The 27,986-nt window shown below is 37.3% G+C and overlaps 1 protein-coding gene across 3 annotated transcripts; it reads right to left on the bottom strand.

Moving 5' to 3' along the window:
- Positions 1-2: 2 nt before the first annotated feature.
- On the bottom strand, positions 3-27,905 carry LOC124169756 (elongation factor Ts, mitochondrial). 3 transcript variants are annotated; one of them, XM_046548458.1, is made up of 6 exons: positions 27,644-27,905; positions 27,412-27,555; positions 26,960-27,094; positions 18,120-18,245; positions 6,110-6,416; positions 3-795 (listed from the first exon to the last, which is right to left on the bottom strand). In XM_046548458.1, the coding sequence occupies exons 1-6, from the start codon at positions 27,644-27,646 to the stop codon at positions 566-568; spliced, it is 945 nt and encodes a 314-aa protein (XP_046404414.1). In that variant the 5' UTR covers positions 27,647-27,905; the 3' UTR covers positions 3-565. The 3 variants fall into 3 exon arrangements, with proteins under 3 accessions (XP_046404414.1, XP_046404416.1, XP_046404417.1); XM_046548460.1 differs by having other exon boundaries at positions 27,412-27,552; positions 27,644-27,887; XM_046548461.1 differs by lacking the exon at positions 27,412-27,555 and having other exon boundaries at positions 27,644-27,886.
- Between the last annotated feature and the right edge of the window lie 81 nt (positions 27,906-27,986).

The following is a 27,986-nucleotide window of genomic DNA, read 5'->3' as shown; positions in this document are numbered from 1 at the left end:
TATTTACACATAATAGATGTATTTTATACAAAAACTAAGATCATATATGACTGCAACTGTACACTGTGCTCACCAACATAACATTTACTCTTCACACACTTTCACCATTCATGATAACTCCGATTGCAACCTCCTAAGATCAAAAGATCAATTGAAGAAGACCAATTACAACATTAAGACTTGAATGCAGAGTTCAGTTTTTTTGTGAACCTTTATGTATGTAAAATCATGCATACAATAAATAGGGGAAAATAACATACCCATTTAATTCTTACAGATGACATAGCTGTGAAACAAATGAGACCAATAATTTATACACCAAAACAATAACCACATTATTTACCTAATAAAATTTCTAGCATCACAGAACAAAAAACTGCTCTGTATAATTGATGAACCTTCAATTTAGCTGACTATTCATACTAAATTCTTGAGGTTAACTAGTAATAGCTTTTTATCCTATAGGACACAAGGTCACTGTTGTAATTCTTTCATCAAGAAAAATGCCTTTGCATATGCAATATATTAAAAGAATGAAATAGGAGATCATAAAGAGAAGGTTACATTAGTTTGTGGCTTTCACAGCAGTGTTTTCAGGAATTTTACCCAAATCTCCATTTTCCTCGCCACACTCAAAACGGGTGAAATCAAGAACAGAGAGGCCATTCTCGGTTAAATAACTTCCTACTGTTGTGGAGGGGTCCAGAAGATATTCTTGCAGCAGCAAGCAATGCTCATCCTCAGGGTTTTTGGCAGGCTCATCCCCCTCACCACCAACTTTCCTTGGATTCATGCCTGAGAGGAAAAAGGAAGGATTGACAATGATGAAAAATCAGTATTCTATGGACATGTTGCCAATAAAATAATAACCATTAAGCACCACTGAAGTAATTTTTGAGAGGCTCAAGGGAAACAATTGGATGCAATTTTAACTAGAAGGAAAAAACAAAAAATGGAAGAAATTAAAAACACATTTGAACAAGTTCACTCAACAATTTCACCTCAACTGCAAAACAAGCACAAGTGAACACAGGGCACCAAATGAAACGGGAAATGCATTTATGATACAATGTAAATAACAAATGGCAATGTCCACACTTAAATATACAACCCCACTACCGACCATGGTTTTGACACTCAAATGTCAATTTCAAAGTGATGAAACAGACACTCTCACATGTATCCATACCAAAGCTAAGGGAGGAGGAGGGGTACATGGAAGTGGTGTGAGGGGAGTGGGAGGGGAAAAAAGTTTGGGTGAACAATTGAAGGCCAATGACATAAAACAGGCAACAAAGTGAGTGTGGGTGAAGGCCAAAGCTTTTTCATTATAGAGAGGCTTAACTTTTAAAAAAGTGAGTTGTGACAGTATAAAACATCATTAAAAAGTCTATCTGAGCTAATGACAATCTATCACCTTGAAAATGACAGTGAGAGTTGAAACTATGGTCGGCAGTGGAGTTATATATTTAAGTGTGGAAAATATCATTTCTAATTTATATATTATCTTGGATTTATCACATTTTCACCACATCAAGCCAGGAATGATTTCAAATGAAGGTAATTCATTGCTCAAAAATAACAATTGATCACTTTTATGACCAGAAGAAGTCCCTGCTCAGCGCTTACAGAGCAAATAAGTATGGGGGACCACCAAAAGTAATAAATTAAGTAAAAGTAAGACTAAAAACAAGGCTCCATTCATTGCAGACAAGCTTCTCATTCAGCAAAGTTGGAGTGCTCCAAAAACTAATGTGAGCAGCTCTGGAGCTTATCTGTCAGCTGAATGTGCCCAATTGAGTATTATTGCATCACTTGAGTGCCAAGTTTTTAAAGTTACAATTATATTTAGTGCTCTGCTTTTGGTGAATATGACAGAAAAGCAGAAGAAAATTGTGCAACCCAAGGTTGAGCTAGAATTAATAGTAAGAAATGAGTAAGGTGACACTTAATGATGAGAAATTAACACATACAGTAGACTCGCTATTACAACGTTCACGGGACCGAAAAACAGGAGGTTCGTAATAATGAAGTTCGTATGAATGTTTCTTCTAAGAATCATTGAAAGAAAAAAAACATACTCTGTCAAAATGTCTTTTCTCTTCAATCTCCTGCACTCATAATCTTCAGTGTCATGTGTATCATATTCACAATCAAATTATGCACAAGTCCTTGATATACGAAGAAGAAGCGTTTGGAGATCTTACTTGTAAGTACAGTGAGTCCTCGTTCTACGTCACCCCGTTTAACGTCATTTCGCGATAACATCACGAAAATGTTACGACCGTGATTCGTTTATCGTCCCTTCGCTTCGCTATAACGTCATGTATTTTAAATTTCGCGCGAGAAAAAAGGCGAAGTGGCAGGCGTTACAGGTTGTTTGTTTCGTGGGCAGTAATACGGTCAGTCTGTTCAAAGTGTAAAACGGTGTGTATATTGTTAATTGCGATTACGGTTTTGGCAAATTTTAGCATCAGAGACATTTCCACAACAATGTCCAAGAGAACAATGTTCACAATAATTTTGGTTCCTGTTACTGCGACGATGTTTCAGCGATGATGATGCCCAGGCGACGCCCGCCCGCCTCAATTCGCAATTAAAACCATCTCTTCGATTTCATAATCCCAGTTTGCCCGCCCTCGCTCATTTCCGCCATTTTGATTTCGCTCCTTACCGGTCCGAAAAGAAATTCTCGTAGCGAGGGTAGGGCCTATGGACCAGATCCCCGGTCTGTAGCATCTGGTAGCATTCATTGGACCGCACTATAGCGAAGCCGAAAAGCAAATGCGGGAAGATACAAAAATGGAGAAGGATTTACGTCACTGCTGCTATTGTCGTCGATGAAGACAGGAACTCGTATTTATGCCAGAGTTTGGCATTCCCATCGTAAAAAATGCCCCAGATATGATACGCCAAAATTTTTTCGCATAGGAATTGTGAGGTCTAGGAACCGATATTCATTGTTTTTATGGGATATTATGCTTCGATTAAAGTCATTTCGTTTATTGTCACATTTTTCAGGAACGGTAGGTGACGTTAAACGAGGACTCACTGTAGATAAACCTATGCAAGGCATCGACCGGATTAAATGATACTTTGTTATGATTATGTCCAAAGTGCGAGTTCCTCTAAGCCACGTCGTGTCGCATCGGCAAACTCTAAAGGTGCCAAATTTAAATTTTTGGGTGCGCTTGAATTTTTCGTATGTTCGTATCTCTGAAAGTACGTAAATCCAATATGCTTACGAAGATGACTAACTGTGCGTCCAATTCACAAGCATTAATGAGTGGGTCACCATAATTCCACAGGAATGAAGCTTATATTATGACATAGCGTGCATATTGAAGTATCTGAAGAAAGAGCCAAAATTGACGCTTTTGGGCACGGTACAAGAAGAGAACTTAAGCGTAGATCAATGATGATAATATGACGTTGTGTATATCCACCTTAATGCTGTTGCTTTTTCGTGGAACTTTGTAATAAAGTTCATTTTGTAACCACGGGGACTGGGACTGAGGTTCCTAATTTCGTAATAACGTTTCCTTTACTAAAGATTGGATAGGCATTTTCATCGGGACCAACGAATTGCTTTGTGATAATAAGAACTTCTTAATAATTTTGTTTGTATTAATGAAAGTCTACTGTAATACAATGTGAGACAAACTGTTTGGGAGATATTACAGAAAAGATAATGAAAAAAAAACAGCCTAATAAAAGACAAATTTTGCCCTCCTGTTATTATGGCAATAATCTAATCAAGGGATCAAGGAGCTATTGCATATATGAAAAAGAATTATCAGAAAGAACTTTTACTGATACTGGCGATAAATGACAAAAATTTTCTCAGATCATGAAAAAATAAATTGATGTAGTTTTTATTTAATACAGTGAAACCTCGATATAACGACACCCCACGGTGCACTAATAAACACTCGCTATAGCGAATTGTCGCTTTACCGGAGGTGGAGCAAATAATAGACAATATACCTGTTGCGAACAGATATACAGGAACAGGAGTGGTGCAGCGACAGATAAACATCTATCCGATAAACGTAAGCATAAATCCAGAAGAAAGGCGATGTTTTTTTGTATCACTAAATTTCCTTACTCAAATAACGACCAACTATTCGAACAATTTATAAGCGCCGCACTGAATAAAAATCATGCAAAGCATTGTTTCGTCAATCATTATATTTATCGAACGACAGTTTACCACATAAATTTGAGACTGAGCACTCCATTAACTTCATTTCTAACAGATAGCTAGCAATTACAGAGGTTAAGGAGTCTTCATGAAAGTCTTCCGGCGCTGAAACCCTCGCTATGGCGAGAGCCAACACTGAAAGGGTCTCGTAAAAACGAATTTTTTAACACGCTTATTATAGGGTCAATTGACGGTGCATCGGCTATCTCTCGTAATAGCGGGGGTGTCGTTATAGCCCGTACTCGCTTTAACGAGGTTCTACTGTATACAATTATTTTGATGAATTTATTGTTTTTTTAATCCTGGCCTTTGTTTAATGAACAATCCGCTTTTATGCAAAATATTTTCCATTTTAACCCAGAAAAATGTCGACATCACAAAGAAATTAATTATATTCTCCATTATCTCTGCTTTGGTTATCAAGGCCTTGCCTTAATTCCACTAGCATGGATAGTCCCAGACTTGACTGATTCACTCATACAAAATGCAGCACATTGAATGAAGCAAAATTCATTTGAAATGACTACTTTCATTCATATGAAACCAAAAGAAGCAAAATAAAATCAACTATTTAAGCCCATCAACTGAAAGGTCCCGATTTCAAGAGCACTAAATAGAAAAATAACCAACCTCATTCCATGAAAAAGTAGAAAGATTTAAAATTTCCAAAAAGGCAGTCACAGCATAACTTGCATATTGTTTTTATAGTATGTTTCACAGAATATTCATGTGTAAAGTAATTATGTATTTACACTGAACCTAATTGAAATGACTTCCACAGGGTAGAGAAAAATTGTGTCATGAAATTTTAACCCAGGAGAGCTGATGCCAGGAGGAACTAAAATTACGAAATTGGCAGATTGACCATCAGTTTGTCTTATTGCCGGATGCCATGGGTAGATTGCGATCTCTGAGAGGCAAAGCATTTGAAGTAATGAGTTGTGTAGAGCATCCACCAACAAGACAAACTCGCGACCACAGTGCTAGGCTCAAAGTTTCCCTAGTTTAAAATGGTGCATTTTCAACCTAAACATCAGAAGTAATTTTGATTCCTAATACAGTAAAACCTCTTTATATCGTAACAGTGGGGACCAAAATTTGTGCATTATGATGTATGGAGGTTCACTATAGAGAGGTTTTAGTGATAGGCACCATTTTTTCATATCATTCAGAAATGAAAGGCACTAATGTCTATAAAACCATTATATGTATGTGTTTAAACAAACATGCATGGATTAGTGAACATATATTTATTACCTATATACATAATATGTAATTACAGAAAGCATGTGCTATCACATGATTTTTACTACAATTTGAGAGAAAATTATGAGATCTCTCTTAATTCAACAGTCATTTAAAATGATTAGGATAGTTAGATACCTTTGTTCTTATTTACTGTTAGGTATGCTCTCATATGGAACAAAATGGCCACAACTAATGATTAACGTTAAAATTACAGCATATTAAAGGTATATAAGAAAAAATAATAAGGGTGAAACATTTATCACTGAAAATGCCATTCCATGTACATAATCGCGGCTGCATTAATGGTGTCTAGTTGTCTCAGTTTGATTTGAAGAGGTAGTTAGGCCATCTCGGGGGTATCTCCTTGGTATGATAAGTGGAGGTTTTATGATATAAAGAGGTTCACTACAAAGAGGTTTGCCTATAAATTTACATGTAAATCTGACGGGACCGTAGGGATGGTATGATGTATGGAGGTTTATGATGTAAAGAGGTTCACTGCATAGAGGTTTTACTGTAGTATCTGCAATCCAGGGTTAAAATTTTGTACAACAATTTTTTCCACCCCGTATATAAACTAACCACACGGTTATATCACACGTACAATATCTATTGGTCAAATAAATACACATATGTATTATTATCAGTTATTCTTACCAACAATATGCTGACATAGCTGCCTTCCCAACAATTCCCTCTTATCGTGATTCTTGCCATCTTTCAGCACAACCAATGCTCCATATCTCCCCAACAATGGTGTTCCCAATACTAAATTGTTGAGAGGGGTGGGATGGATGTAGCCAGAGAGGAATAAGTCACTGTCCTCTTCCTTTGCTTTGAATCCAACTGCCCTCCTGATGACTATATTCTCTCCGACAGTGTGGATGGCAAGAGCCACTTCATCAGCCAGCGAACTACCCTTCGCTGATGGCAGTTGCTTCAGCTGATCAACATCCAAATTCACCTGTAAAATTTCATAAGTATTGAGTAACGTGCAACAACATCATCATTTTTCAATAAAATCAACATTCCTGCAGGACGTAGAAGTTGTTTATTTTTGTGCCACCCCTTCCATTTTTCCTAGGAAGGTTTCCGTAACAACATGCCATTGCAGAAAGAATGATGTTAATCAGGTTTCCATCAACATACATGACATGCCCACCAAAGTCAACACATGTGATGAGAGCCCGGAAGACAGGAATACTTCTACATCATTTTATAAATTGTTTATTTTTCAAGTCCCCAATTTGAAAACACTTCCTTTATAAGGTTTCAGTTGAAGTAAGTATTGTCAAAGAGTAAGTACATATACATAGATGGCTCACTGCACATGCAAAAATCGTATACACTTTTTAATAAGGATGAGTCAGATCTTAAATTCATCCGGTTCTTGGGACAAGTCCTGTTCTCCCCAATCCGTTCTCAGTACTCGGTTACAAGGATGAACTCTTATTTATCAGAATTAATTGCAAATTTAAATGAGCAACCGCAAGAAGTGAATGAAAATAATTTCACAAAAGATGTTAATTAGCAGGAAAGCTCTGTAAAAAAACTTACAATCGTCTCCATAATTTTCTTTGCCAAGCAAAAAAGTATAAATAACAATATAAATAAGTTGTTGAAGAATGCATGGTTGACCAATATGTCGCATTACATCGGGCAGCCACTGGTTCTTTCTCCAGGTTTTTGAAAAATTCAACATTTCTACCCTATCTGGACCTAATCTATTCAGTTTTTGGCAGTGATCTTGCCTGCAGAACTGAAAACAGTAGTGGTCGTTGTTGATTTAGAAGGTATGCCAAAATATACTTGTAGCACAATTTTCATACTGCATAGCATCAGGATCAATAGTGAAACTTCCCCAACTTCTGACATCTTCTGTTAATTTGTTGTAACTTGTGAGCCAGTTCAAAATATATTCTGTATTCTGCAATGTAGCTTGAATTGTTACTTTTATTGATAACTTATTCGCATGCTTCACTGTCACAGTTCTTACAACAACATGCTTCACTGTTACAGTTCAACAATAAACTGCTCGACACTCAGGTACAGCAACACCATGGATAAACTGGGCGGCCTCGAGTTAACACAAAATTGCAATGCTGTGCTGCATTCTGCAGAATAACCACACTTTTCGACTAACGGATCAGCTCTCCGAACGCATCTTGCTCATATGTCGAAGAATTACTGTATATGTATATAATTCAATTGTAAGACCACTGTCAGACAAAATGATTTTCTGCCGGCCGCCGTTCATGACACAGCACACGGCATTGCGGAGCCGTCTCATCTGAAAGCCGCCTGAATTTCACGTGAACGACAGCCGACGAAAAGGTATTTGTCAGAAAGCGGACTCAAAGTAGCATTGTCTGTATTTTACGCCGTAGACGGTGCCGTCAACGGTGCGATTCGACCCGTTTGAAGACATCCATTGAGACTGACGGTAAGTTGAAAGAACGGCACTGCGCCGTGGAGGGCGGTAGACAAAAAGCTCCTTACAAAGCGGCCACGGCTACGGAAATGCTACCATGTTGGCAAGAACAACAAACTGACAAACCCTTAAATGTGCTTGTTAGCGAGGAACTCTCTAAAGAAAATATGCAGAGGCCATGAAATTGGAAAGTGATATATACGTTTTTTTTTAATCTTTTTTCAATTTTTGGCCTGGAGACCATTTCGGCCTAGGGCACCAAATTCAACTGCTCGCCACTGTTCCGAGCTGGTTCCGAAGCACCAACTTTATGCGATCGGTCCTCGATACCAGTTCCACAGGCCAAGAACCGACAGTACAGAGAACTGGGTACTGAAACCAACCCATCTCCAATTTTTAATGTAGTTCTGGAAGGATTAAGTAGTATGAAGAAATTTTGGCAATTTTTTGAATTTGCTCATTCCACAAGCGTGAAATTATATTCTGAAGCAGAAAGTGTCGCTACATTTAGTGGTGACAATAGTTGGTTGATATTGTTCATAATAAAAGTTATAAAAAATATTTCCTTGAATTTCAACAAGTAACTTGGCTCTTCCAAGTTTATATTCCTAATCCAGTTGCCGGTAGACTATTTTTAGTATGTATTAAGTTGAAACTTGCAGGAAACATTAATTGAACATTTTTTCCATACTGGTGAACTTTAATTTGGTCTCCACTCAGTTTCAACATTGTTATGTTTGTTTATGTATCTTTTGGACAAGCAACCTCGAATTATGCAATGTACAAAGCAATGGGGAACTTGCATGAATTTTTTAAATTTCACAGGTGGATAGAAAATTATTTTCTGAATTCAACAAAAAAAACACATGTAAATCTGAGTTTTCCTTTGCGAGATATTCAATGATAAATATGACCAATTTTAAAGTGCACCAAAAACTCCCTCACAAAAACTCCCGGCCCCAAGCCACTGCTGAAGAAGCCTTGATGACATCATCTGTGCAGAAACATCACACGAAGCAATTGTTGTGATTGTTTGTAATAGTTGCCAGCAATTGTGAGAGCTTTGTTTGTGAGAAGTGTTGGTTATTTTCAATTTAAAGCAAAATATCTGACGACAGAGGCACGGAAGCCCTCATATTTTTTATTATTTATAATATTAATATCTGAGTAAGGGCATCAGACATAAGACTGGAGAAGTTAAACCAAAACTTTTATAATACCTAGTTTAAAGTATACCGGGACTAGCCGCGGTGATAACTTTTACGGGAGTCACCCGCAATGCACAATCGTGCGAAAGATCCACAGAGAAAAAATCATTCGCCTTGACCGGGATTCGAACCCGGATCCCCCGATTTCCGGTCAAGTGCTTTAGCCAGTTAAGCTACCGAGGCGTCATTCCTCCTTGTGGATATTTTCAGACCTACATAATATTGTTGTAGGAGTCTGAGTCACGGCTGATGGAGGGGGACCTCAATCATTTATGTAATTAGAACAATTTTGATGTTTTCTAATGTGCGCTATTCTTTTATATACAATAAATTCATCCATTTTTTCGTAGGTACTGGAAAATTCATCGTTTAGGACTGTCTGTTCTTGTATTACAGGGTGAATTCCAGTCAATGCAACTTTTGCTTGCCGCTTGGAGATTTCTACTAACATCCTTTGTGCCCAATCAGTGTATTTTCAACGTTTCCACTCCCATTAATCGACTGGTCCAATTGTCTTCCTGCTGAAAATGCAAAAAATCCATCACAAATACGTAGCTGGAGAGCCTTAATCACAGATAAAAACACTTAACTCCTGTAAAAAATGATTTTATTTATTTTGATGATGAATGGAGAAACTTTAGGTATTTTTGCAGGCTAATATCTACGCTTTACCTCTTCAAAATAGTTTTCATAGCAATCGACGACAAATTCAAGTTCCCCATTGCCTACTAATTTTCGTAAATTACTACATATAAAGGTCCATATATGCTGCGAATGAAATTTGAATAAAACTATAAATAAATTTTTGGTAAAAATTGAAACTTTATCTTGAATACGAAAGGATTTCCAGAGTTTTGATTTCCTCAAATTAATTTTACCGTGCCATTATTTCAGCCACTTGGTATTTCGTGGCAGTTCCACGTGGCTTTTTCATTCAACTGTCAGGTAACAGCTCTCAACAGCCTAAATACGGCAGGGAAAGTTATATATAGTTAAGTATTTTTTTCTTCTTAAACTTCCAATTTTATAATATGGGAAGCAGTCCCAGCAGTAGCAGGGACCTACTGACTGTGGTATCATACCAGTGGTACATATATATATTCATACATAGGTCCATATGTATGAATATATATATGTATGAAATTTGGATAAAACTATCATATTATTTTTGGTGAAATAATAGAAACTTTATCTCAATTACAAAGAGAGTTATACATTTTTAACAGCCGCACATCATCAAACTTTCTTTATTGGTCTGACAATGAGTCTGCACTGAAGGCTCCCACCTACCAAGGAGATCATTTTGCCATTAGATAGGTTGGCAAGGTGAGGCTATTTTTTTGATGAGGAAAAGATTTTCCTTGAGGAATGACGTTGTTTGCTTCAAGAGACAATATATAAATCCTACTGATGTTCATTGCTTCATCGAACGATCAACATATCAAATGAAATACATTTCATGTAGTGTGCTTCAGACAATTACTTCAGTTAGGAATGACCTAACATTGGTGAAGTGAAAATGGACTTTACAAAGTTAAGTTTTAATACAAAGTTGTTGATGCTGTGATAAGTTATACTGTGTTGGAAAAATACATTAAAATAGGAATGCACCATTGGATCTCTAAACTGAAATACAATGTACTGTTTACCTTTCGCTAATGGTCATAGCAACTTCACAGCAGATGGTAACTATAGCTATAAAAGTATATAGTAATCAATTCTTATGTGCGCCACTGCAAATACACACAAGAGGTATGTATCAGCAGTATGTAGCATAATATATATGTAAGTTGTTTCACCAATAAAAAATATGACAATACATAGCTTTTGATTGTTTAAAACTTTTTCAGGGCATAAAATCTGTGGTCGCCAGTGGAATGACTTGATCTGCACTCTAGTCCCACCTGTCAGACGAATCGTACACCGATGAGTTGTTATCATGCAAGAGTTTGCCCGCTGCTATACGAATTTCAGGCAATATAAACACACAAGACTCTTGAACACAGCCTTGGCTTCCTCAAGATGATGTAATGGGTACTAACGAGTGGAAAAATCAGTTTTTGGTACCTCAAATAAAATAACTAGTCTAAAAATTGCCATAGGTAACAAATTAGCTCTTCAGAGATTATATCCTTCATACTTTTCTCCATTAATTTAGAGAAGACTTTCAGATATTATAATTTCAACCGTTAGTGAATGAATGGTTATGAGGAAACATTACATTAAGATCATGTTCTTTGAAATAAATTCTTTGGACTTCAAAGAGAATTTCTCCATAACAGCCAATGATTGCACATACATTTAGCAATTTGAGCCATGAATGAAAAAATAATACACACCTAAGATTAACATATTTAATCCTGTGATTTGTAGATTACCATGACCTCCTCCAATTACTTCCATGCTATTGCATCCAGCAGCAGAAATTCTCTTCCTTTTGTTATCATAAGTTAATTACTGACTAAATACCGGAGTCAGGGCTTGTTTCAATCAAAATTCAGGAATGAACAGAAAATAAAAATAATTATTTTACTTGCATTAGTTATATAGTTACGGATTCTGAATCAGTTACATACATTTAGTGTAAATTTGACAAAATATTAATTTTTTGTTTCACCTGAGAAGTAACTGGGGACAACCACTACAACTTCTTTTGATTATTAGTACCTTATCTGAATTATTCTGATCTTACACTGAAAAAGTAAATTTGTAGTTAAATTACACACCTCAGGCTAATGCTCCATATTTAACTTCATGAACACCTTTGCTTTCAAAAACATCGACTTTCTCAATTTCCTTTCATGGAGTTTAACACAAAATTGATTTTTGAAAATTAACAGAGCTGGTTTACAAATTCTGGTAAACCTCTTTGATGGACACAACAAACCCTAGACACCCTAATTTATTCTTGGAAATGTTCTTTCCGATTAGTATTTGATAGAGATGTGCGAATAGTATCTGAGAATACTCGAATACCTCGAATACAAGAAAGTATTTGATATTCGAGGTCTCGAATAGTTATGCTAAAGATACCGTCTCAAATACCTCGAATACTTTGAATTTCGCGTCATACACTGTCGCACGCACGTCCATGGTAGTTGACTCGGAAAAATGTAGAGAACTGTAGTCGTTTAGTGCTCGCAGCGCCGTTTTACGGAAGTTGACGAATTACATCCAATTCGTGGATTTGAGCGGTGAAAAGAGTTTGACGAGGGGAGCCGAAAATGGTCGGGTGAAAAAATCCGAAAATCACAGATTCCCCCACCAGGAGAACCTCAGTGCCGTGGGATAGCAACCTTAGGGCATTTCCCACGATCTGCTATCCCCCTCCATTCAGCACTCGCCTCACCCACTCTGACGCTTTCCTCTTCTCCGAAATCAAACAAAAGGTCCCAGCTCGCGCAGGGATCGTATTACGAAGACCTTAGCTTTGAAAAAAATATCGATTTACGAGAACAATAAAAACGTGTTACACGCCCTCCCCCCTTTTCTCACCCACTGACCTTTTTCTGGCTACCTGCTTCGAAGTTTCCCATTTCTCGAGGTCAACTTCTGCATGAGTACCGTAGGATACTTACATTGGCGCATTTCCCAAGATCCGGTATCCCCTCCATTCAGCACTAGCCCCCCCTCTGAGGCTTTCCTCTTCTTCGAAATAAAAAAAGGTCACAGCTCGCGCAGGGATCATATTACGAAGACCTTAGCTTCGAAAAAATACCAAGTTACACGAGAACAATAGAAACGTGTTTCGGGCCCTCCCTTTTCTCCCCCACTGACCTTTTTTTTCCTACCAGCTTCGAAGTTCCCCATTTCTGTGGAGGGCAACCGCTGCATGAGTCATCTATTAGCACAAAAGGTGTCTAACAATGACTTTCGTCAGTTGAACCTACACCTTTATTGGATTGAAATATTAGTAATTTTCGCGTAATTTCAAAAAGAATAAGACCAAACACGACGTATTTCTGAGTTTATTTAAGCATTTTACGCAAAGAAATAAATGTCAAAATACGACGGAGACTTAGGCTGCTATTCTGGATAAGCGTTGCAAAAAATAGCATATGCTATTCTGCGGGTCATTATTGCAACGACCCCGTATTCAGAATGAAGCGTAGTAATAATTTTGTTCGGAATAGCAGCATGCTATTTCTTGCGCGAGCTATTTGGAAGCTCCGCCCCTTCCCGTATGAAAAACTTTCTGAACAGTTTGCGCAACCAATGAGGGAGAAGATATTTTATATATTTTTCTGTATTTTATGGAATATCGACTTGCAATTACAAATAATTGCTTCATTTGCATTTAAAAATTATATTAAACCGTGGATTTATATAATATGCTTTGAAAATCTCGTTTAGGAAATCAGCTGATTGTTGTTGTTTTGATAATATCACAATGGCTTCAGACAGGTGGGTTAGGTCATAATTTTACTGTTATAATGATGATTTATCGGGCATAAATATTGAATCATTTACCTATATCCGATCGGTCCTTTATCGTGAGATATATGTTATGCGAAATAATCATTGAAACCTAAATATGTTTGATTTTCTTCGTAATTGTCTTTGGCTTCGAAGTCTGTCTGTTCGTTGCATGTCAAAATAAATATGTACCAACTTTTATTGCTTTGATCGTGACGATATAGCTTTACTGTATGAACTAGAAGCTTTCGTTTCTAATACTAGCTTTATATTATATGACTCCCTAATTTCAATTCATTCTCTGTTTAGGAAGTGAAGTAGGTGGCAACGTCACCGCTGTGCTTTCATGTATTATGATGGAATAGTATCGATATTTCAGCTGCATATTTGGAAAAAGCAGAGGGAGGTGATGGTGAATTTGAGGATGGATGGAACAGCTGTGAAAAAGTGAATCTAGCAATAGTGAATCGTGTGGAAAGTGCTGTTGTGTCAGTTATCATTGTTTTCGTATCAGCTGATTTTATTATGTGCTCACTGAAATTTTTGATAGACCCTGAACTGTGCCGATAAACTGAAACTTAATTGTGTGAATAACTTACTTGTCTATAGAGGAAACAATTTGTATTCAATTCCACATGATATATATTGCATTAATGATGTAGTGCATGGATATTCCATTAAACGTTTGTGGTGAATCATATTTGTTCGGAAACTTTATTGGTGTTCGGAGAAATCCTTTGTTTTCAAGCAAGTAATTCAAGTCGACTGCCCGTGTTTATAATTTAGTAAATTTTTAGTTTTAATTGTAGAAGGCAGCGAATAGTGGGGAAAACAATTTCGACTCGTTGCATGTATTTGTATATACTGTCCAATTGAGGAAATGAACGGCTGATCAAAGTATATGGTATTATTATGGTAATATATGGTTTTCATTGAAAGCTGTAACTATTATTATATTTGGCGAGTTAGTGTGTTCACACAAGCTTGAAATGTTTCAAGAATCGACCTCATAGCCTACATTGAGGATATTTTTAGTAGCAAGTCAAGTGATGAAATAAAATTATGAGTTGTAAATATGAATAAAACACGGAAAATTTGGGCTAATCGTAGTAATTCTTTGCATTAATTGTTATTGTTTTCGTACTGTCGATGAAGCAAGCTTGAGCTTCATATATTAAGCTCGAATGTTAATTTCTAACCAATTCACTTAACTAGTGAAATATTCATCACTTATGCTACTATTATTTAATTAAAATAAAGCAGATAACATTTTATTTTTGGCTATTATTCCATTTTTCAATGCTTGATTATGTTACTTTAACCTCAGAAAAACAATTCGACATCGCAATGCGCACGTTTTCAGGGTTGCAATACCGAATAGCTCGGCCTCGAAGACTGCGTAATATTATAGCAAGCCTACCGGTTGCAATTCGCCGTTCATAATAGTGAATAGCAACGGGCCTATGCTATTCTGAGAATTACGTCTTCCGGTGTAGTAAAAACATGAATTGCAACCGTTCTGAATACCAAATAGCATAGGCGTTGCAATACGCTATATTATAGCAACATCGGTTGCAATATCGGAGAATAGCATAATGCTATTCCATCCAGAATAGCAGCCTTAGCATTCTGGCGAAACTCGATATCCTCGCAACTGAGCTTCTCGGAAGTTGATGCGGTATTTTTTTTCGAAAACATATATCAAGTTACAATTTATGAGTTATGCAATAAATCTTTATTGTCACAGTCTAAGGGATATTTTCTCAGGATATTTGGTTTCTCCCCACTAGCAATTCGAATTCATCTGCTTATCTCGTGAGAACTTCCAAAGATGGACTGAAAATAATTGAAGAAAATCCGGTGGAGAAGCGCCTGTATTTTGCAAAATGCCTCAGATTGTCCGCTAGCACTTGACAGTAGGAAAGAGGGTAAAGCGAGCTACCTCTTGAAAATAAGAAGTTGGATGAAGCCGAGTATCAGATCGGCGTGCCGCAGAAATGGAGTTTGGTAGATAAGATTATATACATCAGGCAGAAATCCATCGTAGCAGTGTAAAAGCCGAGATGGCATGCAATCATTTTTTCGCGAGGTGGTGTGTCCCCTTAGGATGTTTGAGAGAGATGTTAGTTGAATCAACTATAAGCCCAAATTGTTTCCATAAAATTAAAATATTCCATTAATCAGCTAAATTCCGGTTTGAATCCTTAAAAGGAAATCTTAATTACTCGCCAAAATGCTGGGTTTCCTGCTGCATAGACAACCTAGTCAAACATTCCCGCATTTATCGTTTTTTTCGTCCCCCCTGAAAAACGATAGATCGAGGTTCCACTGGATACCTTTTTATTTATACATTCATCAAGGGAAATAGAAGAAGAAATGTACGTTTAATATGCTTGGTGCAATTCTAGTATTCGAGGTATTCGAATATTCGAGCAATGATTTAATATTTGAATTCAATATTCGAGTTTGAGAAATCTGCTATTTGACCCATCTCTAGTATTTGGTCCCTGTCCTCAACTGTTTTCTACCCAGAAGTATTTTGCTTGCAGTAAATGCATCCACTTTGAGTCAAGAGTCTTTTGAGGAGATATCCAGCAAAGTAAGCAATGAAGCAAGTTCCAGAGTTAAAAGATCTTGGTTCATTTCCACTTTCTAATCTGCGACAAATGACAAACCACTTGAGCTAACATCTCCTTCCTCCTCTGTCTCTTTGTCTGCTGATGGTATGATACTATTATTAGATGCAGTGTTACCATTTAGGGGCAGAATTACTTCATCATCATCTTCATAGCTGGAAGTTAATGGTATGCATTTATTGTTAACAGAAAACCATCAAGGCATAAAGGATGTGTTGAATATTATTTCTTTAAATTCTTCATTAGCCCCTTTCCAAAATGAGAAAAATGTTAACGATTTCTTCTAAAAGGCACCTCTTATTAGGGTTTTCAGAATAAGTAAATACACAATTAAGAGCATCAAATAAGTCATTTGCAAAAAGAATAAAGTCAGCTATTGGTAGTGCAGATTCTAACTTTAATTTACCCAGTGCCACACTTGAACGGATAGCTGCAGCCACAAAAAACCTGAGTACTTGAGTTGCTAGCCTCACAAACATTTTTTGGAATGCATTAGGCCACATGTGAGCAGGTAATAGTTTCCATAATGCTCTCATTGAGGAACTGGAGGAATCTAATTTACATGCCTGGCGAACATTTTCAAATGAGAAGGTTTCACTGTTTAATATACAATCATTTTCAAGAAATTTCTTAGGGATTTTACAAGATGTGGTACATAATAAAAACAAAATACTTTCCTTTCACCCTCTTCAAAATAAGGTTTCTGTGGTGAAACACCCAACTGGGATAAAGCCTTTTGGTTTGTACTTGCCTGGTCACATACAAATGCTCTATGCTCCAATTTAATGGACACCAGCTGCAATATTACAACACTTAGCAGCTCCTTTATCTTAGCACAACTAAGTCCATGCTTGGATATAAAATATCCTATGGGCAATTTCCCCTGGTGAATTAAGTCCCCTTACCAAAAACACTTCGGCATAATTCCCCAATTTCTTAGTTCTCTCTAGATGCCCCATATCCTCAAACTATCCCTCAATGATGTCCATTGCAGATGAATATTCTAAATGTGTCTTAATTGACATTTCATCAAATAGAATCACACATTCATCGCACATATCGGCCATTGTGGCCATCTTAAGTTTCAGCTGCTGAATGAAAAGCTTGGAGAGATATTTCTCTCTGCTTAAAAATTGGGTGGCCTTGGAATTCCTCAGTATCATGTCACCCGACAAAATACCATCGGCTACACTATCTCACAAATTTGCCTATGTGCCATTACCATAGCGCAGATGGGTGCAGTACTTCGTCAAAGGAATCATTGTGCCTCGTATAGTATTACATTGCTGGATGTAAAACCCTTATGACGTCAATTCCATATCCGAGCATATCTCCTCTCCTAATTTCATCTAAATCCATGGTGGTCGAGCAGTGTCTCTGAAGGAATTAGTCTACCACAGAAGTGTATGATTTTGAATGTGTATACATTTTTTGTAGCGACTTACCCTACATTTAACAATGGCCTACAATTTTACAATGGAATTATGGGAGAATAGACATCAATAATAGTCAAAGCTGAAAATTACCATCACATACGAGTCACATCTGTCAAGCAATTTGCTATAGGTAATGGCCAATAGTGCCATACCTCAATGAAAGATTTAATAGTTAATCTAAGAGACTATCAATCAGAAGTAGCTCAATCAAAATTAACTATGAATTTGTTCAGTGCCATAGATTTCTGTAATTATTTACTTTAACATTAAAAAATGATTATCCTACTTGAATCAGAGAAAATTTAGTTCTTCAAAGAAGGCACTCGCTATAAAATGGGTAAAATGACAATTTGCGGCAATATTAAAAATGACCGGTCTAAATGAGAGAACAAACAGTTTCCTACCTGAATTAGTCCTTGAAATTGCAGGACAACACATACTACTGTAATTTTTGCTGACTAAACTGAATACATACTACTCTACGGTGCTACATATATAGCACCTGTGGGCACTGATGAAAGAAAAATGCTGATACATTACCTTAGTGAATGGGTGAATGGTTGATGTGGGAGCTCCTTGAATGAACTTCAGGCATGCCTCTGATATCCCTTCAACCACACTCTGAAATGCACGGTTTCTAGCAACAAAATCAGTTTCACAATTTACCTGAAACAGAAAAAGAAACTGCACTACAGCAAATACATGCATAGCATAGCGATTGACATGAGATCTGAGGGGAGGGAATGGGTGTTTGGGTGGTTTAAACAGTTTAAAACCTACCCCAATATTTGGGAGAGCCCCCTCCTAATTAACCCCCTTGAAATAGGGAAGTGCACTAATTTTTTTTTATTGCCGAATTTGAAAGTTTAGCCTAAAAAAGAAACATTAGTATAGTCACTTATATTTCCTGCATCTGGGGTATGCACTTTAAAACGTTTTGAAAGTCGGAAAATTTCATGTTGCGCTGAAACACAGTGCCTCCATCTTGATTGAGATGTGACGTCACAAGGCAGTAGTCACCAGTGGAGTATCGCTGTATTCCGTCGCCTTCTTTAGCGTGGCCAGAGTTTCCGGGAATCGGTGGAGTTTGCTTCCTTAATATGTCGGTTAGTACGGAAAACTTGAATAAAAAAAAGAATTATAACTGATTTTTTGTTCCAAATTGCATCTCAGCGTCGAAACGAAAGCCTGGAGAAGATATTCATTCCCGTGCCTAAAGCACAAGCCATACGGAATAAATGGTTCAAGGCTGCTCCTGACTCTTACCTCTGTTTTGAAGATCATTTGAAGGTATTGTAAGATCAAATTGATATTTATAGTATAATAATTTACATAATAGGTTCCTCATTCATATCAGAAAGTGTGTTGAGTCAAAATATAGTATCTTCCGCGTAGACCTATGTAATGTATAAACTGAAAGTAGTTTGGTTAAAGTTAATCTTTATTTGTTGAAATTAGTACATTTATAGGTGATACAGATATAAAGGTGCACGGCAGGTCGTGCGGCGTAATTTATACTCCACTGGTGACGGGTTCCTCTTGCTGATAAAAAAAATTAGCTACAATACCTCGAACTTTGAAAACTCGCAATATAGGCAGTCAAATTACATTGTAGGAGTACATGAGACCATTCTAGCCCAGAATGTGTGTACAATGTTGAAATCCTTGGTTTTCAAAGATTGACGTATTTTATACGCCAGCGCGCCCGGTCCAGGGTTATAAACTTTTATTTCATCCTATTTGTTAATTGAAAATATATTTCGGAATGGTTCTTTTAGCACATGGGTACTGTGTAAGTAAACTCCCTTTGGAGTAATGTGAATTACAAGTGTTCGAGATATTTGGCATTTTATATTCGTTTTGTGTTCTTATTAATTATGTCTGTACGCATATTGTTGCTCGCCGCGAGCCTTTAATGGTATGTGCTCCTGCAAGATTGGTTTCCCTTTTTTATGTGGAAGTTGGTCAGTATAAGCAAAGAAAAAAATTAACATTTTAGCGCACACCCACCCTTGTAGTCGTCGTATCTCAGCGTTTGAAATGACACTGCTTAAATACCTAAACGCCATTATGATGATAAAAAAATTGTCTCATGTCTATGATTGCTGCAATTAAAATTAATGATAAACTTGACGCCGTATGATCAAAATGAAAACAACAAAATATACTGCCATGACGAGGTCTTGAACTCTAGCCCCCAGGGTGGGAGTCGTAAACGCTGCCACTAGCCCACCTGACCCATCTGTCTTTGAAAGATATTTTAAATTTATACATGGCTTGTGAAAAGATCCACATGAAAATTAATTAATTATAGCGTAACCAAGGCCCAAACAACGAAACCTTTACTAGTTCAGAGATGTGTTCACCATTCCGAAGGCCATTGAAAAAGGCGGAGCAAGGTACGTGGTCTCCCCTTGTTAGCCTTAACGCCTCGCATTTCTATGGAGCGTTGAACCCATAGAGTTTATATTACTAGAGTGTAGAGTATTTATGGTTGAACCTGTCCTCCTTTTTCAAAAATTTAGTGACCATAAATACATCAAAGTTTGGTATACCATTTATAAATCGTTGGAATTTTCCGTCTCCCAACCAATATTGACTTTTCTTGAACCCATCCTGGACAGCGAACCATTGCAACAACCAGCCAGCACGGAAATAAGGCTAACATCCCATGATTCTATTTGCGAACGTGCCGGGCGGCGTGAATACATACGCAACGAATAAGTCTCGCAGCAAACGTCTGAAATAGGTTTATTAGTTTGACTCAGTTCTTACAACAAAATTTTTGGCATGATAAACGGCATTGTGCCAAAATATACCCAGCGAAAAATAAATACCATCATCTATTTATTAAAGATTCAATGTGCTATTCGCACTACTCTTTCCAAACTTGAAGTTGACACGTAAATGAATATTAATATATTACGCAATGATGAAGTCATGTACTCAAAAGAGAAGGAGCCACATATATATTCTGAAGATATTTTATGACAGCAAAAAACGGATACCCTCAAATTCTGTAATTTTTCTATGCAATAATAGTGGTAGAACTAAACGGCGTAGAAGCTGCCTTGTGACGTCACGGCCAATATTCAACATGGACACCCGTTTTAGCGGCCTTTGAATTTTTCCATATTTCGGACGGTTATCTCGAATCAAGTATTCACTATTAGGATTTAAACTGTGGTTTTACGACATTTTGTTATTCTGAACTCTAATTTAAAAAATGTGTTAGGTGCATTTGAAACACTTGTTTACTTCCCTATTGAAAGAAATCTCAGACAGTGCATTAAAAAAAACATTCAAGTATCGATACCTCCACTGCAATAACCCATCAGCGCCCAAAGTTTTTTTAAATTCACACATATTTCACTTTTAAAAAATATGATACATATGAGCTCAACACAATGAACACAATTTAAACTGAATAATAGAGGAAACCTTAAACTAAGAATGTGCACCGAAATGTACGCTAAAATTCACATATTAAATGCATTGCAGGAGTACTGGCTCAGCGTTGCACTGGGTGCCATATGGCACCCGTGGGCGTTGACAGGTTAACGCTCAACAATCGCCCACCAAATCAAACCCCCTCATCTAGATAGCCCCAACAGTATGTGCAAGATGAGCGGATTTGCTTCGGTGGGCAATTGTTGAGCGTTTATGCAGTGGATGTATCGGTATACCCATGCTTTACGAAGTTAATATGTTCCAAAGGACCAATTATTTAGGAAGTTCCATATGCTGGATTGGTGTAGTTTCCATACAAGGAATCGGTTTAACCCTTGGGTCAGTTACTTTTGTATTCACTTTGGTAGCTATTACAAAATGTTTTGAAATCGGACATCACTGGAAAATAAAAGTATTTACAGAAATTTGTCAGTTACTTCTGATTTTCCAAATGCATTTTAGAATTCCACCATATTAAGACTGAAACTACTCCCCAAATGTGAAAACAAAAACATGGAAAGATGATTTCCTTTAGCTAAATAGAAAGCTGAGTCACCAGCAATGGGTGTAGCAAGAAAAAAATAGCCATACATGGAACACGCAAAGAGGGTATAAAACAAAAAACAAAAACTGATAGATAGATATAACTACTGAGACTCCAAAAGTAGTAAGGAAAATATTCACATCAGACACTACAATTGAAGCATGTTTCTCCATGGAATGTAAGGAATTGATATTGACAAAAGCAGAGAAATCAAGAGAGGAAGCATATGTTTGGAGAAGTTATTTAACTTAATCAGTTTTAATAATACAATTTTAAGGTTGAAATGTAAACATTTTTAATGAATACATATGTAATTCCGGTAACATAAGTAATCAGGAAAAAATTATTGCTCTGTTTTTACGATTGAATACAGTGCAACCTCGATATAACGACACCCCACGGTGCATTAATAAACACTCGCTATAGCGAATTGTCGCTTTACCGGAGGTGGAGCAAATAATAGCCAATATACCTGTTGCGAACAGATATACAGGAACAGGAGTGGTGCGGCGACAGATAATCATCTATCAGATAAACGTAAGCATAAATCCAGACGAAAGGCGATGTTTTTTTGCATCACTTATTTTCCTTACTCAAACAACGACTTACTATTCAAACAATTTATAAGCGCCGCACTGAATAAAAATCATGGAAAGCATTGTTTCGTCAATCATTATGCCAATGCGCAACCGAGGAAGCCATTTTTCTATGCACTTAATTAGTTCATTTACGTGATCATTCTATTATTTTGGTATTTTCCACTGAAAATTCAAAAATTAACTGATAAAACAGTACATATCGCGGTTATTTAATGCCTCAAATGTTTCCATTGGTGTATATTTATTGTTTCTGTACGTTAAGCGGCAGTGAAGTGAAATAACGCATTAAATTTGTTTCTACACGCGAAAACGGTGGAAGGTTGTATAACGTTCCTGCCTTGGAAGACTTTTTCTATCAGATAATGTAATATCTACATCATCTACGGTAAAAAGTTTGCTAAGCTTAAAAAGTGATGTGATTTAAATTGCCGTTGTTGAAAAAAGTTTCTTTTTGAGTGTTACGCTCGCGACGTATTTGAAATAATACACAGAGTTTACCACGGCACTGCAAACGAGAATTAGTTGTTCTGTGAGTTCTTCCAGCGGCCACCAGGGGATGCTCGGCTACCCACGTTACAAAAGAGAGCGCCAGTACGACTCCGACCACTGACGCGAATAGTTCACCCTTGTAAATCCGCAACGGAGAATAAATACGTCCATCCTGACAATTCACGCTGAGTATCATTGCTTCGTACATCCTACATCATCGCTAAGGCACACTACCTACCTTTGGAGGCATCATTGCGAGAAATACCTCATACTGCAAGGGTTTTGTCGGGGAGTTGTATGTAAAAAAAAGTTCCGTTTCGTCTATGTTATATGACGCGGGGAATACTTCTAAAGATACTTATGATCGGAGTCCTTTCTTCTACGACTTCGGGTTTACACCGAAGGCATCACCAGCAATTATGAGGGGAGATAACGCTTTGGTGCTTCGCATTAGTATAATCAACCTTCCGAACTCTTAAAATTCTCGATTCGCAATCTATCCCTGAAATACTCCGCTTTAGGCTTAGGCGTAGCCCCTTTCTCGGAAGTTCCCGCTGATTTGAGTGGGCAAAACCACCCGAACAAAGCTCCTTCTAAGTCTTCATGGTCTGCATTCCTTGGGCGCTTTTGCTTTTTTTATTGCGAAGAGCAAATAGGAAGATAAATTAATTTCGACACTCTCATATTACTCCTTTATTATTATTTTCTCGCTTAGACGTGTTTGGTGTTTTTTGGCCGTGGTGACTGCCATCAAATGCTTTCTATTCACGCAACTCACGGACGTGCGGATATGCTGCCGACTGCTTTCTGCCGGCCGAGGAACAAAAGAAGATGAAGCATTCGCGAATGCTAGTGCCACAATATTTTCACCAAAATTAACTACTTATTTATCGAACGACAGTTTACCACATAAATTTGAGACTGAGCACTCCATTAACTTCATTTCTAACAGATCGCTAGCAATTACAGAGGTTAAGGAGTCTTGATGAAAGTCTTCCGGTGGTGAAACCCTCGCTATGGCGAGAGCCAGCACCAAAAGGGTCTCGTAAAAACAAATTTTTTTACACGCTTATTATATGGTCAATTGACGGTGCATCGGCTATCTCTCGTTATAGCGGGAGTGTCGCTATAGCCCGTACTCGCTTTAACGAGGTTCCACTGTATATTATTACATTTTATTCTCTCTCAAATAATGACTAGTAAAACTGGAAATAAACAAGAAGTTAACAGCACAAAAAAATTTTGTGCTATACAAGAATGATGATGATCAATACAATTTCAGTGCACAGAAAATTCATGCATAGTGATAACATAAGATGAGGGTCATTCCATGTCAGTTCATATAGGCATATCACCCACCGAATTGGATTTTGATGAAACTTGGCAATTTTCATCCTTCCACGTAGGAATGAAACAGTGTAAAATATTTCTTGACTACTTCTACTAGTTTTTTTTCATGACCATTTGAAGTTTGGGTTAAACTGCAGTTTTACAATGAATGCGGTCTCCAAAGGCACTTGTACCTTCAGATGGAAATGATTTGTCTTAGCCATACTCTTCATCCAATCCTTATGAAAATTTGCAGGTTTACTATAGAAGTCATGACAATTCCAAATACTAATTGATAAATATCCTAAGGGATATTGAAAATCCTCTAAACTCAGATGTTACATAAGATTTTAGAAAATTTTGTGTAAAAAACATGGTTCTATGAAACATCAAATATGGACCTGAGGCAATATGTTAATCAATCTAGATTATTTTTTCTAATATTCCTTAAGGTATGACCCACCACCTTAAAAAAAAATTATATTAAAAAAATCCCTTTTCACGACTCTGGTAGTCGGTGTTGGGTCTTCCTTCAGGTGTGATGAAATGTGCTTGTGTTAACTGTTTTCTATGTCTGAGCAAATATTCATGACATAAACCTAGTACATAATAAGTGCAAAAATTAAAACATTTTTTATGTGAACGTCGTTTTTCTCCCGATAAGAAAAATATACAATCCCTAAATATATATGCAATCTCTGTAATCTTTGGAACATAACACGTAATCAAATAGGTCGTTGTAGGTCTCCTCTATGGAGCATGCATGGAAAAGAAGTCATACATTTTGATGGATAGCACAGACACTTATAGAATGGGTTCAAGAGGAGCCTGCCAACACACACCATTTAAGTCACAACAGACAAGAGTTTTGAAAACCCTATTTTTACATGTGGGTATTCAAATTTAAAAGCTACATACAGCTCATTTAGGTCATTGAGGATACGGCGATCAGCTAAAGTAGCAATGCCAAGAGAGGATCTAATCTTATTGAGGGAGAAGTTACGAAAAGGCAAGTGGCGGTAGCGGACAATAGGAAGGAAAAAAATTCAAAGGGCTTTCTGGGAGCTTTCATAAAGAAGGTGGGGCCGTAGACCAGACTTGGCTGCAGTATTCTAGGACCAGAGAGACACAGGAAAGGAAGAAGGTGCGTAGAGCAATTAAATCCAACACCTCACTCTGGCCATACATCTTACCCGCCAAAGACATAGCGCGGGTGAAAATGGAAACCATTCGGAGTACTATTTAAAATTCGTTAACTAATATAAAAATAAAAGATAGCAAAGTAACTGACATAAACGAATGGGAATGAATTATAGCAGTGATTTTTAAACATAATAAGGAAGAAAAAAATTTGACACCACTGGGACTCAAACCCCGAACATATACATCAAATGTCTCGCCCTCGCGCCTTAACCCACTAGGCTACGCCGCTTGCTGTACGAAGGAGAGTAGTCGAAGGAAGTCATGGTGCGCGGAATCTTTACATGCGAATATCTCTCGAACCCGGGCCTATGTGGAAGAAAGCCGTGACACTTTTTCTACCTTACCTATATTGTTTCAGGAAATAACATCGTCATTCAGATCCCGAACATCACTTTGGCGACCTCTCCTTGTTAGTAGTAACCTGTTTTGCATTAGCACATTTTTGGACACACTAACTTTATCTTTCATTCCTGTCATAAGGTGGGAAAACTCGTCACTTTGGTATAATGACTGAACTAAGTCCACTGTAGTTCGTCTATGTTTTTACCCTTCCTTGGATCTGGTATGGCTATGATGCAGAAGCTGAATTAACTCTCGCTGACTGCCGGCTGTCACCAGTTTCTCTTTTAGTCACTCAATTAGCACATCCATATCACTCGCTATATCAGGAGCTTCTGTATCATGCTCTGGAAGGAAATCTTTATCCAATACTTGTCAAACCTTTGTTCAAAGAAGAATTTACAACTTTCAGATGAACTAGCTTAAAATGTTCTGAAGGGGTCAAGAAGTTTCTTTTCACTGCCGGAAATCCGGTCCAAAGTTGCGAGTGCACAATTAAATGATCAAACCACGCAAAGGAACAAGGACACACGCACTGCAATCACTAGGTTGCGTTCTTACCTTAAACCACTACACAGAAATATTCTTCAATACAATCTCTTTTGTTCAAAAGGAATGTTTGTCAGACAAGAGGTGGTGGTGTTAAGAGAAAATAACTCACAGCATCCTACACAAAAAAGAATCTGGTTACACCTGAGAGAACAAGCATAGAAGTAGGGTAATGATTCATGAGATGATACCTTTGGAACATGTTTCTTTGTGGCGGTGATTAATGGATGTTGAAAACAGAAGAGACAGCAAGAGAGGGAGCATTTAAAATGTAGTGAATTGAGTATCATGGTGATGAAAAGGATAAACTGATTGAGTAATGAGGAAATCCTAAGCAGAGTGGCAGAAAAGAGAAGTCTTCTGAATATACTAAGAATATGATACAGAACAATACAAATGGCCACATCATTAGGTATGAAGACAATTGAGGAAGAAAAAGCAAATAGGAAGACGAACATAGGACCTTTATTCCTTGTAGAGAATAAATTATAACAGATCTAAAATAGAACTGACACGCAAGTATGGAAAGGGTAGTTGATACAAGAGTTGCATCAAACAATTATCTTCATAGTTGACCAGTGATGATGATGACGACAGGATTAGTTAGGTATATTTTAATCTAAAAGTCGGGTTGAACCTTCTAAGTAATCAACACGTAATAATACTTCACATGAAAAGTAATTGATCCTCACATTCGACGACTTATCCTTTAAATTAACTTCACTGATTCTAAAACTTTGTTTTCAGATAACGGACCATAGCTTGAGAAAAGTGTCAATCGATCATTCCTTAAAACATTTACAGACAAATGGTAATGCTTCCACGCTGATAGGATTTTAATCACATCCCTACTTAAATAGAAATTTTTAGAAAAATACCTCAACCATAGAGCCATTCCTTCCGGCGACATCAACAAGCACCGCCACAAGCCCTTGAGAAGTAGGCCTTCCTTCCAGCTTGGTGGCTTTTTCCCATCCTTGAGCTTGAGCCTGCTCTCTCAGCCACGACTCTGCCTGCAATAAATTACACAAAATTACGGGCGGAAGTAGACACAACAAATTTTCGCCTGCATGAGATTAGGTATCAAGTTAAAGGTGGTTGAATTTTAAAGTCTTATGGCAGAAAGTGGATATACTATAAACTAAAGGTAATAGTACATACTCAATTTAAAAGGTATTTACAATGACTTAACAGAAGTAGGACATAGTTTTTATTAGGTTATTGTTATAGGACGAATTTAACTACAGAATCCAACTAATATTGAGTACAAGTAAAAAACATCTGAATTGATATGGTCGAATATACAAGCAAGCCGTCTCGATCTTTCTACCTTAGCTAGGTCATTGCTGTGAAGCTCCAGGGCCTTTTTACAATTTGCAAACGTATAGCCAGTTTTTTTTCGAAGTTTAGCGAGCAGAGATTTGTTCAGATTGGCCCAGCATATTCGTCCGCAATGAAAATATCGTATCATCTGCTGTATTGAAGAAGAATTAAGTATTCAACGGAGGACAAAGGAAAAATATTCACGTTCGTGCAAAAAATGACATAATAAATGAACTTACCATTACTTTCAATAATTTACAAACGCAATGACCTAACAAGGGTGACCTGTATGTTAGGTCACCGGTCAAAATACCTTATTACGCCCACAAGAAACACTCCACATGCGACGTTTGGATTAACAAGATATGAAAAGGAAATTCGTGGTCGTTTGGGCTAATAATGCAGAATACAAGATCACAGGCTCCACATTCCTAAAAGAAAGAAATTATTAATTCACAAACACATGACTGATCCGTGATATATATTTACAATTTCACGTGCGACTGAAATGATTTCGTTATTCATTTATTTCTAACGCACGCGCAGACATTCGATTGTGCATGTCCGGCAGACCGGCCAAAA

Source organism: Ischnura elegans, chromosome 12 (assembly GCF_921293095.1).
Source record: "Ischnura elegans chromosome 12, ioIscEleg1.1, whole genome shotgun sequence".
Lineage (NCBI taxonomy): Eukaryota > Metazoa > Arthropoda > Insecta > Odonata > Coenagrionidae > Ischnura > Ischnura elegans.
This window is presented reverse-complemented; position numbering and strand designations above follow the sequence as displayed.

Bases quoted from the DNA above. Each gene is read 5' to 3' on its own strand.
- LOC124169756 (XM_046548458.1), bottom strand. The intron at 27,095-27,411 runs GTAGAAAGATCG...AATTTATTGCAG, and splicing joins ACAGCAATGACCTAGCTAAG to GCAGAGTCGTGGCTGAGAGA. The intron at 796-6,109 runs GTAAGAATAACT...TTTTCCTCTCAG, and splicing joins GCTATGTCAGCATATTGTTG to GCATGAATCCAAGGAAAGTT.